Source organism: Heterodontus francisci, chromosome 27 (genome assembly GCF_036365525.1).
Source record: "Heterodontus francisci isolate sHetFra1 chromosome 27, sHetFra1.hap1, whole genome shotgun sequence".
Classification (NCBI taxonomy): domain Eukaryota; kingdom Metazoa; phylum Chordata; class Chondrichthyes; order Heterodontiformes; family Heterodontidae; genus Heterodontus; species Heterodontus francisci.
Window position 1 is genome coordinate 6,108,499 of NC_090397.1, and position 16,041 is coordinate 6,124,539.

General features: G+C 45.2%; 1 protein-coding gene across 1 annotated transcript in view; it reads right to left on the reverse strand.

Annotated features, from left to right (window-relative positions):
- The window catches only part of LOC137384869 (dynein axonemal heavy chain 3-like), a 613,990-nt gene that overhangs the window by 484,110 nt on the left and 113,839 nt on the right, over positions 1–16,041 (reverse strand). Inside the window, exon 9 of the mRNA XM_068059481.1 lies at positions 10,820–10,972. Coding sequence (XP_067915582.1) covers positions 10,820–10,972 — 153 coding nt within the window. The remainder of the gene's footprint in view (positions 1–10,819; positions 10,973–16,041) is intronic.

Sequence of the window (16,041 nt, forward strand, 5' to 3'; positions counted from 1 at the left end):
GAATCTTTTCTACACCCTCTCTAAAACCTTCACATCCTTCCTAAAGCTTGGCGCCAGAATTGAACACTTCCGGTTGAAGGCGGTTGCAAATGTTTCAGCCTTATCTTTTGCACTGACGTGCTGGTCTCCCCCATCATTGCGGATGGGGATGTCTGTGGAGCCTCATCCTGCGGTTAGTTGCTCCATCTCGGCCTCCTTCTGAGGATCCAGCATCACAGATGTCAGTTTTCAGCCAATTCAATTCACTCCACATGATATCGAGAAACTGCTGAAAGCACTGGATATGGCAAAGGCTGTGGGCCCTTACAACATCCCGGCAACAGTACTGAAGAATTCTGCTCCAGAACTAGCCGCACCCCTAGCCAAGCTGTTCAAGTACAGCAACAACGTGAGCATCTACACAACAATGTAGAAATTTTCCCAGGTAGATCCTGTCCACAAAAAGTAGGACAAATCTAATCCGGCCAATTACTGCCCATCAATCTATTCTCAATCATCAGCAAACTGATGGTGGTGTCATTGACAGTGCTATCAGGTGCCACTTACTCAGCAATAACCTGCTCACCAGTGTTCAGTTTGGGTTCGGCAAGGGCGACATGATTCCAGACCTCATTACAGCCTTCGTCCAAATATGGACAAAAGAGCTGAATTCCAGAGTCATAGAATTATACAGCACAGAAACAGGCCTTTCAGCCCATCGTGTTCATGCCGGCCATCAAGCCTATCTATTCTAATCTCATTTTCCAGCACTTGGCCCATAGCCTTGTATGCGATGGTGTTTCAAGTGCTCATCTAAATACTTCTTAAATGTTGTGAGGGTTCCTGCATCTACCATCCCTTCAGACAGTGTGTTCCAGATTCCAACCACCCTCTGGGTGAAAAAAGTTTTCCTCAAATCCCCTCTAAACCTCCTGCCCCTTACCTTAAATCTATGCCCCCTGGTTATTGATCCCTCAGCTAAGGGAAAAAGTTTCTTCCTATCTACCCTGTCAATGCCCCTCATAATTTTGTATACCTCAGTCAGATCCCTCCTCAGCCTTCTCTGCTCTAAAGAAAGCAACCCCAGCCTATCCAGTTTCTCTTCATAGCTGAAACGCTCCAGCCCAGGCAACATCCTGGTGAATCTCCTCTGCACCCTCTCCAGTGCAATCACATCCTTCCGATAGTGTGGTGCCCAGAACTGTACACAGTACTCCAGCTGCGGCCTAACTAGCATTTTATACAGTTCCATCATAACCTCCCTGCTCTTATATTCTATGCCCTGGCTAATAAAGGCAAGTATCCCATGTGCCTTCCTAACCACCTTATCTACCTGTGCTGCTGCCTTCAGTGATCGATGGACAAGTACACCGAGGTCCCTCTGACCCTCTGTACTTCCTAGGGTCCTACCATCCACTGTATATTCCCTTGCCTTGTTAGTCCTCCCAAAATGCATCACCTCAAACTTCTCAGGATTAAATTCCATTTGCCACTGCTCTGTCCATCTTAGCAGCCCGTCTATATTGTCCTGTAATCTGAGGCTTTCCTCCTCACTATTTACAGCACCACCAATTTTCGTGTCATCAGCGAACTTACTGATTATACCTCCTATATTCATGTCTAAATCATTAATGTACGCTGAAAAGAGCAAGGGTCCCAGCACCGATCCCTGTGGTACACCACTGGTCACAGGCTTCCAATCGCAAAAACAATCCTTGACCATCACCCTCTGCCTCCTGCCACTAAGCCAATTTTGGATTCAATTTGCCAAATTGCCCTGGATCCCATGGGCTTTTACCTTCTTGACCAATCTCCCATGCAGGACCTTATCAAAAGCCTTACTGAAGTCCATGTAGACTATATCAACTGCTTTACCCTCATCTACACATCTAGTCACCGTCTCGAAAAATTCAATCAAGTTTGTTAGACATGATCGCCCCCTGACAAAGCTATGCTGACTATCCTTGATTAATCCCTGCCTCTCCAAGTGGAGATTAATCCCGTCCCTCAGAATGTTTTCCAATAGTTTCCCTACCACTGATCTTAGACTCACTGGCCTGTAATTACCTGGTTTATCCCTGCTACCTTTCTTGAATAATAGTACAACATTCGCTGTCCTCCAGTCCTCTGGTACCTCTCCTGTGGCCAGAAGGGATTTGAAAATTTGTGTCAGAGCCCCTACTATCTCCTCCCTTGCCTCACATAACAGCCTGGGATACATCTCATCTGGGCCTGGGGAATTATCCACTTTTAAGCCCGCTAAAACAGTTAATACTTCCTCCCTTTCAATGTTAATTTGGTCGAGTACATCACAATCCTCCTCCCTGATCTCTACACCTACATCGTCCTTCTCCATAGTGAAAACAGATGAAAAGTAATCATTTAAAACCTCACCTACGTCCTGCGGTTCCACACACTGATTGCCACTTCAGTCCCTAATGGGCCCTACACTTCCCCTGGTTATCCTCTTACCCTTAATATACTTACAAAATGCCTTGGTATTTCCCTTTATCTTGCCCACCAGTGTTTTTTCATGTTTGCTCTTCGCTCTCCTAATTACTTTTTTAAGTACCCCCTACACTCTCTATACTCCTCTAGGACCTCTGTTGTTTTCAGCCCCCCTGAATCTGCCTCCTTATTTTTCCTTATCCAATCCTTTATATCCCTTGATATCCAGGGTTCCCTGCACTTGTTGGTCCTACCCTTCACCTTTACAGGAACATATTGGCCCTGAACTCTCACCATTTCCTTTTTGAATGATCCCACTGGTCTGACGTAGACTTTCCTACAAGTAGCTGCTCCCAGTTCACTTTGGCCAGATCCTGTTTTATCATATTGAAATCGGCCTTCCCCCAATTCAGTACCTTTATTTCCGGTCCATCTTTGTCCTTTTCCATAACTACCTTAAATCTGACAGAGTTATGGTCACTATCCCCAAAATGCTCCCCCACTGACACTTCTACCACTTGTTCAGCCTCATTCCCTAGGATTAGGTCAAGTACCGCCCCTTCTCTTGTAGGACATTCTACGTACTGGCTCAAAAAGCTCTCCTGCATGCATTTTAAGAATTCCGCCCTCTTTAAGCCTTTTGCACTGAGACTATCCCAGTTAATATTGGGGAAGTTGAAATCCCCTACTATTGTTACCCTATTATTTTTACACCTCTCTGAGATTTGCCGACATATCTGCTCCTCTATCTCTCTCTGACTGTTTGGAGGTCTGTAGTACATTCCCAGCCAAGTGATTGCCCCCTTTTCGTTTTTAGATTCTACCCATATGGCCTCATTTGAGGAACCGTCTAAGATATTATCTCTCCTTACTGCAGTAATTGACTCCTTGATCAACAGTGCAATGCCACCTCCTGTTTTGCACCACACCGCTACCCCTCCACCGTCACGCCAGAGGTGAGGTGAAAGTGACTGCCCTTGACATCAAGGCAGAATTTGACTGAATGTGGCATCAAGGAGCCCTGGAAAAGCTGCAGTCAATGGGAATCGGGGGGAAAACTCTCCATCAGTTGCATTAATACCTAGCAAAAGGGAAGATGATTGTGGTTGTTGGAGGCAAAACATCTGAGCCCCAGGACATCACTGCAGGAGTTCCTGAAGGAAGTTTCCTATAGCCAACCATCTTCAGCTGCTTCATCAGTGACCTTCCCTCCGACGTATGGTCAGACGTGGGGATGCTCACTAATGATTGCACAATGTTCAGCACTATATATGACTCCTCAGATACTGAAGCATTCCATGTCCATATCCACAAGACCTGGAAACCATTCAGTCTTGGGATGATAAGTAGCTGGTAACATTCATGCCACACAAGTGCCAAGTAATGACCATCTCCAACATGAGAGAATCTAACCATCTCCCCTTGACATTCAACGGCATTACCATCACTGAATCCCCCACTATCAACATCCTAGGGGCTACCATTGACCAGAAACTGAACTGGAATAGCCATATAAATACTCTGGCTACAAGAGCAGGTCAGAGGCTAGGAATCCTGCAGCGGGTAACTCACCTCCTGACTCCCCAAAGCCTGTCCACCATCTACAAGGCACAAGTCAGGAGTGTGATGGAATACTCTCCACTTGACAGGATGAGTGCAGCTCCAACAACACTCAAGAAACTCAAAACCTCCAGTATAAACAACCCGCATGATTGGCACCCCATCCACCAACTTAAACATTCACTTCCCCGACCAATGGTGCACAGTGTCTGCAGTGTGTACCATATATAACATGCACTGCAGCAGCTTTCCAAGGCTCCTTCGACAACACCTTCCAAACCCGTGACCTCTACCACCTAGAAGGCCAAGGGCAGCAGACGCATGGGAACACCACCACCTTCAAGTTCTCCCTCAAGTCACACACTATCCTGACTTGGAACTATATCACTGTTCCTTCACTGTCGCTGGGTCAAAATCCTGGAACTCCCTTCCTAACAGCATTGTGGGTATACCTACCTCACATGGACTGCAGCGGTTCAAGAAGGCAGCTCATCACCACCTTTTCAAGGGCAATTAGGGATGGGCAATAAATGCTGGCCTTGCCAGCAATGCTCATATCCCATGAAAATAATCAAACAAAATGGACACAATACACCATTGAGGTTGAGGCCGAACCAGGGTTTTATAAAGGCTTATCATAACTTCCTTGCTTTTGTACTCAATGCCTATAGTAATAAAGCCTAGGATCCAGTCTGCTTTATTAGCCACTTTCTCAACCTGCCCTGCCTTCTTCAATCAATTAGAACCCCATTTAGAATTGCACCCTTTATTTCATAATACCCCTTCTCGTTCTTCCTAAAAAAATGAATCACTTCACATTTCTCTTCATTAACTTTTATCTGCCATTTATCTGCCCATTCCACCAGCCTGTCTATGTTCTCTTGAAATTTATCACTATCCTCCTCACTATTCACAATACCTCCAAGTTTTGTGTCATCTACAAATTTTGAAAATGTGCCCTGTACACCCAAGTCCAGGTCAATAATATATATCAAGAAAAGCTGTGGTCCTAATACAAGCCCCTGAGGAACCCCACCATATATATACCTTCCTCCAGTCTGAAAAACAACCATTTACCACTACTCTCTGTTTCCTGTCATTCAGCCAACTTTGTATCCATGCTGCTACTGTCCCTTTTATTCCATGGGCTTTAACTTTGTTGACAAGCCTGTTCTGTGGCACTTTATCAAATGGCTTTTGGAAGTCCATATACACCAGATCAACTGCATTACCACCATCAACCCACTCTTACCTCAACAAAAATCTCAAGCAAGTTAGTTAAACACAATTTGCCCTTAAATCCATGCTGGCTTTCTTTAATTAATCCACATTTGTCCAAGTGACTGTTAATTTTTTCTCAAAGTATTGTTTCTAAATGCTTTGCCACCACTGGGGTTAAACTGACTGGCCTGGAGTTGCTGGGCTTATCCTTACACCCTTTTTTGAACAAAGATGTAACATTTGGAGAAGAGAAGACTGAGAGGAGATTTGCTGGAGGTATTCAAAATTATGAGGGGTCTGGACAGAGAGAAACTGTTTCTACTCATGAAAGGATCAAGAATGAGAGGGCACAGATTTAAGGCAATTGGCAAAAGAAGCAATGGCAACAAAAGGGAAAAACTTTTTCATGCAGCAAAGGGTAGGATCTGGAATGCACTGTCAGAGAGTGCAGTGGAGGCAGGTTCAATCGAAGCATTCAAAAGGGAATTAGATAGTTACCTGAAAAGGAAGAATGCACAGGGTTATGGAGAGAAGGCCGGGGAATGGCACTAAGTAAATTGCTCACTCAGAGAACTGGTGCAGACACGATGGGCTGAATGGCCTCCTTCTGTGATTCTTTGATTTGCAATTCTCCAGTCCTCTGGCAGCACCCCTGTATCTAAGGAGGTTTGGAAGATTATGGCCAGTGCCTCTGCAATTTTCATCCTTACTTCCCTCAGTATCCTTGGATGCATCTCATCCGGTCATGGTAACTTATCAACTTTAAGCACAGCCAGCCTATCCAATACCTCCTCTTTATCAATTTTTAGCCCATCCAGTATCTCAACTGCCTCGTCTTTCACTATGACTTCGGCAACATCTTCTTCCTTCAGAGAGAGTCAGCATGGATTTGTAAAGGGTAGGTCATGCCTGATGAATTTGATTGAACTTTCTGAAGAGGTAACTAAAGTAATGGACAGGGAATGTCTATTGACATTACTTATATAGACTTCCAAAAGGCAATTGATAAAGTTCCTCATAAGAGACTGTTAACTAAAGTTGAAGCTCATGGAATTAAAGCAAATTACTGACCTGGTTAGGAAATTGGTTGAGTGGAAGGAGACAGAGAGTAGGGATAATGGGCAGTGATTCTAATTGACAGGATGTGGCTCGTGGTATCCTACAAAGATCTGTATTGGGGACTCCACTATTCATCATATTTATTAATGACTTAAATGATGGGCTAGAAAGCCACATATGCAATTTTGACAAGAACACAAAGGTAGACAGCATTTTAACCAAGTATGTTCACAAGCCACTCTTGGCCTTGTTTGAACTTTGTCTCTGGTAATGCAACCACGACATAATCCCACAGAGCAATTTGTGCCCGAGGTGGACTAATCTTATTAGTTAAACCACAGACATTAATGAAGATACAATTTAAATACCTCCTTCGTCGCATCTGTATTTTCCTCAATCTGGTCCCTGCAATTTTTGGGCTATTTCTCATTTTCCTGCTCTTTCTATCTCTCAGTCCTCTGATCTCATTGCTACTCCTTTATGTATTTTCTGGTTTCCCTCCCTCTGCTAAATTAGTTGAAACCCTCCCACACAGTACTAGTTAATCTCTCAGGGAGAGCACTGGTCCTAGCTCTGTTCAGGCGCAACCTATCTATCCTGCACAGGTGCCTCTTCCTCAAAGCTCCCAACACCCCATGAATCTCAAACCTTCCCTCCTTCACCATTTCTCCAGCCATGCATTTACCCATGCTCGTTCCTGTTCATACGTTTACTCGCACTGAGTAACTCTGAGATTATACCTTTGAGGTCCTGTTTTTTCATTTTTTTCCTAGCTCCTGAAACTCTGCCAGAAGAACCTCAATACTTTTTCTACTGATGTCATTGGTTTCAACATGGACTATTTCCCTACCCCTTGCAGAATGTCCTGTACCCACTGGGTGGTATCCTTTACCCTGACACCAGGGAGGCAACATACCATTCCGGAGCAATGTACACGTTAAGGAAACACCTGCCTATGCCCCAAACTATCGAATCCCCTATGACCACTGCTCTTTCTTTCTCCCCGATGTGCAGTCAAATCTCACATGGTGCCGGAGGTTTGATTTTTACTGCATTCCTCCAAGGAGTCATCACCTTCCCTTGTACTCAAAACTAAAAACATGTTAGCGATGCCGACTGCTTGGGGAATCTCTGCACTGGCAAGTCTTTCTCCTACCCTGTCTGATGGTCAACCAGTCACTCACATCCTGCACCTTCTGTGGCACTAGGATGACCGCCTCCTGGAACGTACATACCAGGAAGCTCCTCAGACTCCTGGATGGAGTTGAGTGAATCCAGCCGTTCCTAAAGCTCTGAAACTTGGAGCTTGAGATTGAGCAGCTGGCGGCACGTCCTGCACACATGTAGGCTAGATCTAGTGGAGCCAGCGGGGCTCCCGGCACCAGGCCGTAAATGCCGTGGGAACCCTGCCTCGACCAGTCGGAGCGCCCCCGCCCCTACCTCACTGGTTACACACCTGTGAGAGGGCAGAGACTGGTTACACACCTGTGAGAGGACAGGGACTGGTTACACACCTGTGAGAGGGCAGAGACTGGTTACACACCTGTGAGAGGACAGGGACTAGTTACACACCTGTGAGAGGACAGGGACTGGTTACCCACCTGTGAGAGGGCAGGGACTGGTTACACACCTGTGAGAGGGCAGAGACTGGTTACACACCTGTGAGAGGACAGGGACTGGTTGCCCACCTGTGAGAGGACAGGGACTGGTGACACACCTGTGAGAGGACAGAGACTGGTTACACACCTGTGAGAGGACAGGGACTGGTTACACACCTGTGAGAGGGCAGAGACTGGTTACACACCTGTGAGAGGACAGGGACTGGTTACACACCTGTGAGAGGACAGAGACTGGTTGCCCACCTGTGAGAGGACAGGGACTGGTTGCCCACCTGTGAGAGGACAGGGACTGGTTACACATCTTTGAGAGGACTGGGACTGGTTACCCACCTGTGAGAGGACAGAGACTGGTTACACACCTGTGAGAGGACAGGGACTGGTTACACACCTGTGAGAGGACAGGGACTGGTTACACACAGGGATAGTCAGCGACATGTTGCACCATTGACATTTGACAAAATTCTTGACTCAGCTACGACGTGTATAAAGTGTACAGCCAATCTAATGCCATCAAAACACAGTCAAATCTAAAATACATTTCTCCCTATTGATAAAGTAGCTCAGCACGCAAACATCAATGCAGAGCAGCACAAATGTATTAGTTAGCTAGCAAGCAAAACTGTAAGCAATGCTAATGCAAATTACCTTTGTGGAGAGAATCGAGCTAGCTAAAGCATGTCACGGGGTGGTAGATGGATCTTATTGGATGACCCCTGTGGATTCACACTGTGTCAGGAGTGCAAATTCTTCCAATAAACAATGAAACTCAAGGAGAGGATTGTTATTGTGGTTATTGAGATGAGGCAACAGAAAAATCAGCAATAAAATGGTGGACCATTTCTCACAATGATATTGGTATAAGACAATTTAACCCTTGATGGTCTCTGTTTGTGCAACTTCCCTGCCTACTTGTAACATGTGTCTAAAGACATGGCTGCCAATAACAGGGCATTGATCTCCAAATCAGGAGAATGTTACAGGTAAAGCAGATAGTACTTCAGAAATGTCATGTAAAACAGAAAAGCAGAGTGGGACAGGAAGGGACAGAGAAATTAACGGTAGGTGGCCAAGACTAGTTTATTCATCTTGACAGGCTGTTAAACTAGGTCCTGGATTCTAAAATACAGAAACAACAGAATTGCTCATGGATAAAATGCCGTTTTCTCACCAAAGTTCATGACAAAATTAGATGAACACAATTACAAATATGTGCCCTTCAGTTCCTCTAATAAAGCAATTCTCTTATTAAAGTTATCTGGTACATTGTATTTACTAACTATTGTATATTGGTCAGCAGCATCCTGTTTTGCCAAAATCACTCAGCTGCATTACACCATACTCTTGTATTCACGAGGAACTTACAGTGTTGACCTCTGGAGGTTGTTTGGATTTTCCTGCCTTTTTTCCCCTCAATACAAGTTCTGGAACAATGTGATTACAAATGGATAGCAGCAGAATTCAGACATATATACAGAAGTAAACGTCCAGCAGCTTTCAACATGTCACTGAGCTTGTGTCACAAATGAAAGTAAAGTGCGCCAGAATATAGAAACGGAGGCATTCCCTAAGTGACTTTTGCCATTTTAAAATGAGTTTGCGTAACACAAGCCTTTAAACTTGTATTTTAAAATAACCTCGCTGCTCGGTTATTTTAAAATGCAAGATTAAAGGCTTGAAGCAGGGGTGTCTAACCATTTTGCATGGGTGCCACATTACAATTTTTGTCTTACAGAGGGGGCTGATGAGACAATTTCAGAAAGAGAAACACATTAAAAATGTATCTGATGATTTATCAAAACAACAACAAATGTGTATTTTTGCCAAGAAGCTTTAATTGAGAAGACAAATTTATTGACCTTCTTTCTCGTCACTATGTTGGACACTGATTTAATGAGTTACCTGGCATTATTTTTGCTTGCACAAGTAGTCAATGTTTGCCCGCTCATTTGTAGCAATGTGGAGTATTCTGGATAGATGTTGATATGTCAGAAGTGATCTTGGTCACTCTCTCTCCCTGTATCTGTCTCACTGTCTCTCTCCCTCCCTCCCTCTCTGTGTCCACCCTCTCTGTGTTCCCCCCTTTGTGTTGTCCCCCTCTCTGGATTCTCCCCCATCTCTGTGTTGCCCCCTCTCTGTGTTGCCCCCCCACTTTGTGTCATCCCCCTCTCTGTGTCGCCCCCCTCTCTGTGTCGTCCTCCCTCTCTGTGTCGTCCCTCTTCTCTGTGTCCCCCTCTCTCTGTCTCTATCCCCCACTCTCTCTCTGTCCCCCCACTCTCTCTCTCTCTGTCCTTTCTCCCGGTCCCCCGCCCTCTCTCTCTGACGGAGGCAAGCGAGGAAGAAGTGTAATGGAAGAGCTTCATGTTTAGCTAGTTTTTTAAAAAAAAAATCCCAACAGTCAGCTTCACATATGACAGGTGCTGACAGCAGAATTGGGGTGTCTGAACTTCAGACAGCTTCATGGTTTTCCAGCGACATTTTTCAAAAAATCAGAACCCACCAGAAAACCACAAAGCTGTCTGAAGTGCGGAAACTGCTGTTCTGTTCTCAGCTCCTGTCAGCTGTGAAACTGGCAGTTGCAATTTTTTTTTAAAGCTGGTCTGGTTGAAAAAAAGAAGGCAATGGGAAATTTCTCATCCCTGAAATTACCAGTCACCGACCTCAAATTTTTTTTTACCACAGGTACTGGTGTCCGTGTACGGACACGTTGCCGACCCTTGGTTACACACTTGTGAGAGGGAGTTCCGATGAAAGGTCATCAACCTGAAATGTTATCTCTGTTTCTCTCTCCACAGATGCTGCATGATCTGCTGAGTGTTTCCAGCACTTTCTGCTTCAATTTCAGATTTCCAGCATCCACAGTATTTTGCTTTGATTTATGTGAGAGGGCAGGGACTGGTTACACACCTGCAAGAGGGTAGGGACTGGTTACACACCTGTGAGACGGCTGCAGTCCAGTATACAATGCTGCATGCCAAGACAATCTGGCCAGGCCAGTTCAGCACCCACTCCTCTCTGGAAGCCTCAGGGTAAGCAGTGATCGCTTGCAGCATTACTTCGCCTAAGGACCTTTTCATCACCTTTTCTACCTATAAATGAAAGAAATGACAATCAATACAATTATTATTTATCTAGATTTTATTAACACATGATTAGAAATGACAAGACTTCAAAAAATTAACATAAAATTCCCTCCCAATCCTATCTGAGTGAGATTATCACTTTTTTGTTCCAATAGTCTCCTGGCATAGCATAACACAAGTATTTTCATAAAACTCTCATGACAACCTTCATATATACATTTAAATAAAACAATATTGCTTTTGAAATGTAGGTATTGAAATTTTCATTGCAAATGTCACAAAAATGTCTTTGATTCTCTCTGTGTCTGAATGAAGGATATGAGAGAGAAAGAAAGACAGAAAGAGATCGAGAGAGACAGAGAAAGAGAGAGAAAGTGAGACAGAGAGAGACACAAAGGCTGGAGTTTTCTCCACCTTAAAGACTTTCACATGTCAAGATCATTTCCGGGTCCAAACCTGCTCATGTCAGTAGTGCGCCCTTCGGTGCAATCTTATGGGAGGTGGACAATTAATATGCTCATCCACGTCTGCCATCCAATTTGGGACAGCGGGCAGACACTAGACACGGGAGGGCCTATCAAAACAGTTGAAGCAAAGAGCAGCCGGCAGCCCCACTGAGAATGGCTTGTACTGCTCAGGAATACAGAGAAGTAGGCAGCACAAAATGGAGGGGCGATACCGATGGGGGAACGGCAGCCACATCCTGGCACCCAGCACAAACTGTTCAAACCGACTGCAGGAGAAACACCTCCAATGAAAGCATTTGCCAGCGGATGTGCCATGAAGAATGATTTGGTTCCTGTATAGTACCCTCAGCATATGTTTATCATATCACTCTGACCTCCTACACTATTCTCACCTCCTGTGAGATGAGCTGCAGACACACCAGGGGCCCTGTGAGGTGCCAAAATACAGGATAATTGAACTTTTAATGACTCGGGCGGCTAACCATTGCCAATGGGATCTCACATCCAGGAAAAGCGTTCAGAGGGGGTAACACATCGAGCAGCCGGTCCAATGTGTTTCTTTCCAATATTCCCTGCACCCCCACCTCGAAAGCCACCTCCACGAGGCTGGGAAAATTCCAGCCAAAGAGAGAGAGAGTCAGAGAGAGGCAAAGAGAGCGAGAGAGAGAGAGAATGGAAAAGAGAATGAGAATAATGACAGTCCTAAAGGACTTCAAGGCTGCAGCATATATCAAAGGCTTTCGATGATAACTAATTGTATCAGTTTGTGCACTTACAGCACATGTTGTACTGAGATAGTCTTTATCCTGGTGTTAAAAGGTGCAGAATAACATTGTGCATGCTAAGCTGTTCCTGAAAGGATGAGATAAGTAAGGTTACCTACACTGGATGGACTCACATTGACTTGTTGCCACTGCCTGGGATATAACTGCAGCAAATACAAAGATTCCTTTCAAAGAACAATCCTGGTCAGCCTCTAGGTGACAGAACTGCTGGCTGTCCACTCAATAGGACATACAACGGCAGTAGACAAGATAAGTCACACTGTGCCTACATCCCACTTTATCACAACAAGCAGCCAATAAAAACACAATGACAGTGTTGAATGAAAGACTATTTGGAACAGTTTGCAAAGGCATTAGATGACTGAAGTTTTATCAAAGCCTTGTCAACACACTCCATTCTATGTTTTACCCGTTGGCAAGTCATTGGTCAAGCCAGCTATCATTTCCACAATGTGTATGTTCCACTTTCTGTCCAAGACTGGGTTGCATAGTAGTGTTTTTCTGAGCTCGCGTTAAGGCACCTTATTGAATGGGATAGAGGGAGTCTGTCCAGTCTTGATAGATTGACTTACTGATAAAATAAACCTTTCTTACTCATAATCAATGTTATCAACCGTGCTGATCTACAGCACTGCTGTATTGTTCTGTCCTCTGCCAGTATATTATTCACTGTGTCAGAATAAATCGTGGTAGTACCACATTCAGAAAAAAGTGAGAGCCATTTTAATATGATTAATCATAACAAGATTGCAAAACTGTGGTTGCTTCAGGGACTGAGCCATCGGCACTTCATTCTTAGTTATTAATTATTAAAAATGTTAAATTATCATTTGATAAATTCTAAGAAGCTCTAATTTCTCAAAGATGTGTATCTGACCGATTTCAGTTTTTTGAATAAATGTTGATTGTTCCAAACTGCAACAGAGAGATTGGAGAGATTATTAGCATGAAGTGGAACATTGCTTGATTGATTTTTTTTATTCTTTCATGGGATGTGAGTGTCGTTGGCCATGCCAGCATTTATTGTTCATCCCTAATTGCCCTTGAGAAGGTGGTGGTGAGCTGCCTTCTTGAACCGCTGCAGTCCATGTGGTGTAGGAGTTGCTGCAGTGCATCTTGCCGATCAAGCGTGCTGCTTTGTCCTGGATAGTGTCGAGCTTCTTGAGTGTTGTTGGAGCTGCACCCATCCAGGTAAGTGCAGAGTATTCCATCACACTTGTCACTTGTAGACAGCAGACAGGTTTTGGGGAGTCAGGTGATGAGTTGCTCGCTGCAGAACTCCCAGCCTCTGACCTGCTTTTGTATCCACAGTATTTATATGGCTGGTCCAGTGTGGTTTCTGGTCAACGGTAAACCCCAGGTTGTTGATAGTGGGGGATTCAGCGATGGTAATGCCATTGAATGTCAAGGGGAGATGGTTAGATTCTTTCTTGTTGGAAATGGTCATTGCCTGGCACTTGTGTGGCGCGAATGTTACTTGCCACTTATCAGCCCAAGTCTGAATGTTGTCCAGGACTTGCTGCGTGCAAGCATGGACTACTTCAGTATATGAGAAATCATGAATGGAAATGAACACCGTGCAAACATCAGTGAACATCCTCACTTCTGACATTATGTTGGAGGGAAGGTCATTGATGAAGCAGCTGAAGATGATTGGACCTAGGACACTACCCTGAGGAACTCCTGCAGTGATGTCCTGGCCTTCACCAACCACATCTGTCTTCCTTTATGTTATGCATGACTCCAGCCAGTGGAGTGTCTTCTCGTTGATTCCCATTGACTATGAGCAAATTATTGCAGAGTAAGTGCCGCTTGATAGCAGTGTCGATGACCCCTTCCATCACTTTACTGATGATTGAGAGTAGACTGATGGGGCAGTAATTGACCGGATTGGATTTTCCCTGGTTTTTGTGTACAGGAAATACCTGGGCAATTTTCCACATTGCTGGGTAGATGCCAGTGTTGTAGCTGGACTGGAACAGCTTGGCTAAGGACTCAGCTTGTTCTGAGCACAGGTCTTCAGTACTACAACCGGGATGTTGTCAGGGCCCATAGCCTTTGCAGTATCCAGTGCCTTCAGCCATTTCTTGATATCATGTGGAGTGAACTGAATGAGCTGATGACTGGTATCTGTGATGCTGGGGACCTCAGGAGGAGGCCGAGATGGATCATCAACTTGGCACTTCTGGCTGAAAATGACTTTTTAAAATTATTCTTTGCATGGGATGTTAGCGTCGCTGGTAAGGCCAGCATTTATTGCCCATCCCTAATTGCCTTTGAGAAGGTGGTGGTGAGCTGCCTTCTCGAACTGCTGGAGCCCACCCACAGTGCTGTTAGGAAGGGAGTTCCAGGATTTTTACTCAGCGACAGTAAAGGAATGGCGATATATTTCCAAGTCAGGATGGAATGTGCCTTGGAGAGGAACTTGCAGATGGTGGTGTTCCCACGTGTCTGCTGTTCTTGTCGTTCATGGTGAATGAGGTTGCAGATGTGGAAGATGCTGTCAAAGGAGGTGTGGTGAATTGCTGCACTGCATCTTGTACACAAAAGATTGTAAATATTTCAGCTTTGTCTTTTGCATTGACGTGCAGGGCTCTACCATCAGTGAGGATGGGGATGTTTGTGGAACGTCCTCCTCCAGATACTTACTTAATTATCCACTACCTTTCACCACTGATGTGGCAACTCACCTGAAATTGAGCCTCAATTCAACAATGGAGGTGAGCTTCTGGTGCCTGTCCTGTCTCCAGAGGCAGCTTCCTGACATCAGGGATTGACTTTGGGCCTGCTGCCTCTCCAGTGGTGATCCGCAGGTAATCCCTGGCTGGGGTGGGGGAGGTGGGGATACATTCCCTCATGACTTTGGTGGCCTCCAGCTGTCCTTTTATGGATCACTGTCTAGGCCACTGGAGAACTGGTAAAAATGGCTAGAGAATGTATGGAGCTGGCTCTCCATCTGGGTTGTCACTAATTGTGCAGCAGGGTTCTGAAACTGGTTCTTTGCATATTTAAGTTGGGCCTTCACCAGAAATGCCTTTTAAAAGAGTGAAGATTAATATGATAGCAGGGGGAAAACCCTCTGCTGGCTGGCGTCATACCTAGCGCAAAGGAAGATGATTGTGGTTGTTGGAGGTCAATCATCTGAGCTCCAGGACATCACTGCAGGAGTTCCTCAGGGTTGTGTCCTAGGCCCAACCATCTTCAGCTGCTTCATCAATGACCTTCCTTCAATCATAAGGTCAGAAGTGGGGATGTTCGCTGATGATTGCACAATGTTCAACACCATTCGTGACTCCTCAGATACTGAAGTAGTCCGTGTAGAAATGCAGCAAGACCTGGACAATATCCAGGCTTGGGCTGATAAGTGGCAAGTAACATTCACGCCACACAAGTGCCAGGCAATGACCATCTCCAACAAGAGAGAATCTAACCATCTCCCCTTGACATTCAATGGCATTACAATTGCTGAATCCCCCACTATCAACATCCTAGGGGCTACCATTGACCAGAAATTGAACTGGAGTAGCCATATGAATACCATGGCAACAAGAGCAGATCAGAGGCTAGGAATCCTGAGGCGAGTAACTCACCTCCTGTCTCCCCAAAGCCTGTCCACCATCTACAAGGCACAAGTCAGGAGTGTGATGGAACACTCTCCACTTGTCTGGATGGGTGCAGCTCCAACAACACTCAAGAAGCTCGACACCATCCAGGACAAAGCAGCCCGCTTGATTGGCACCCCATCCACAAACATTCACTCCCTCCGCCACCTTCCAAACCCGTGACTTTTACCAACTAGAAGGACAAGGGCAGCAAATGCATG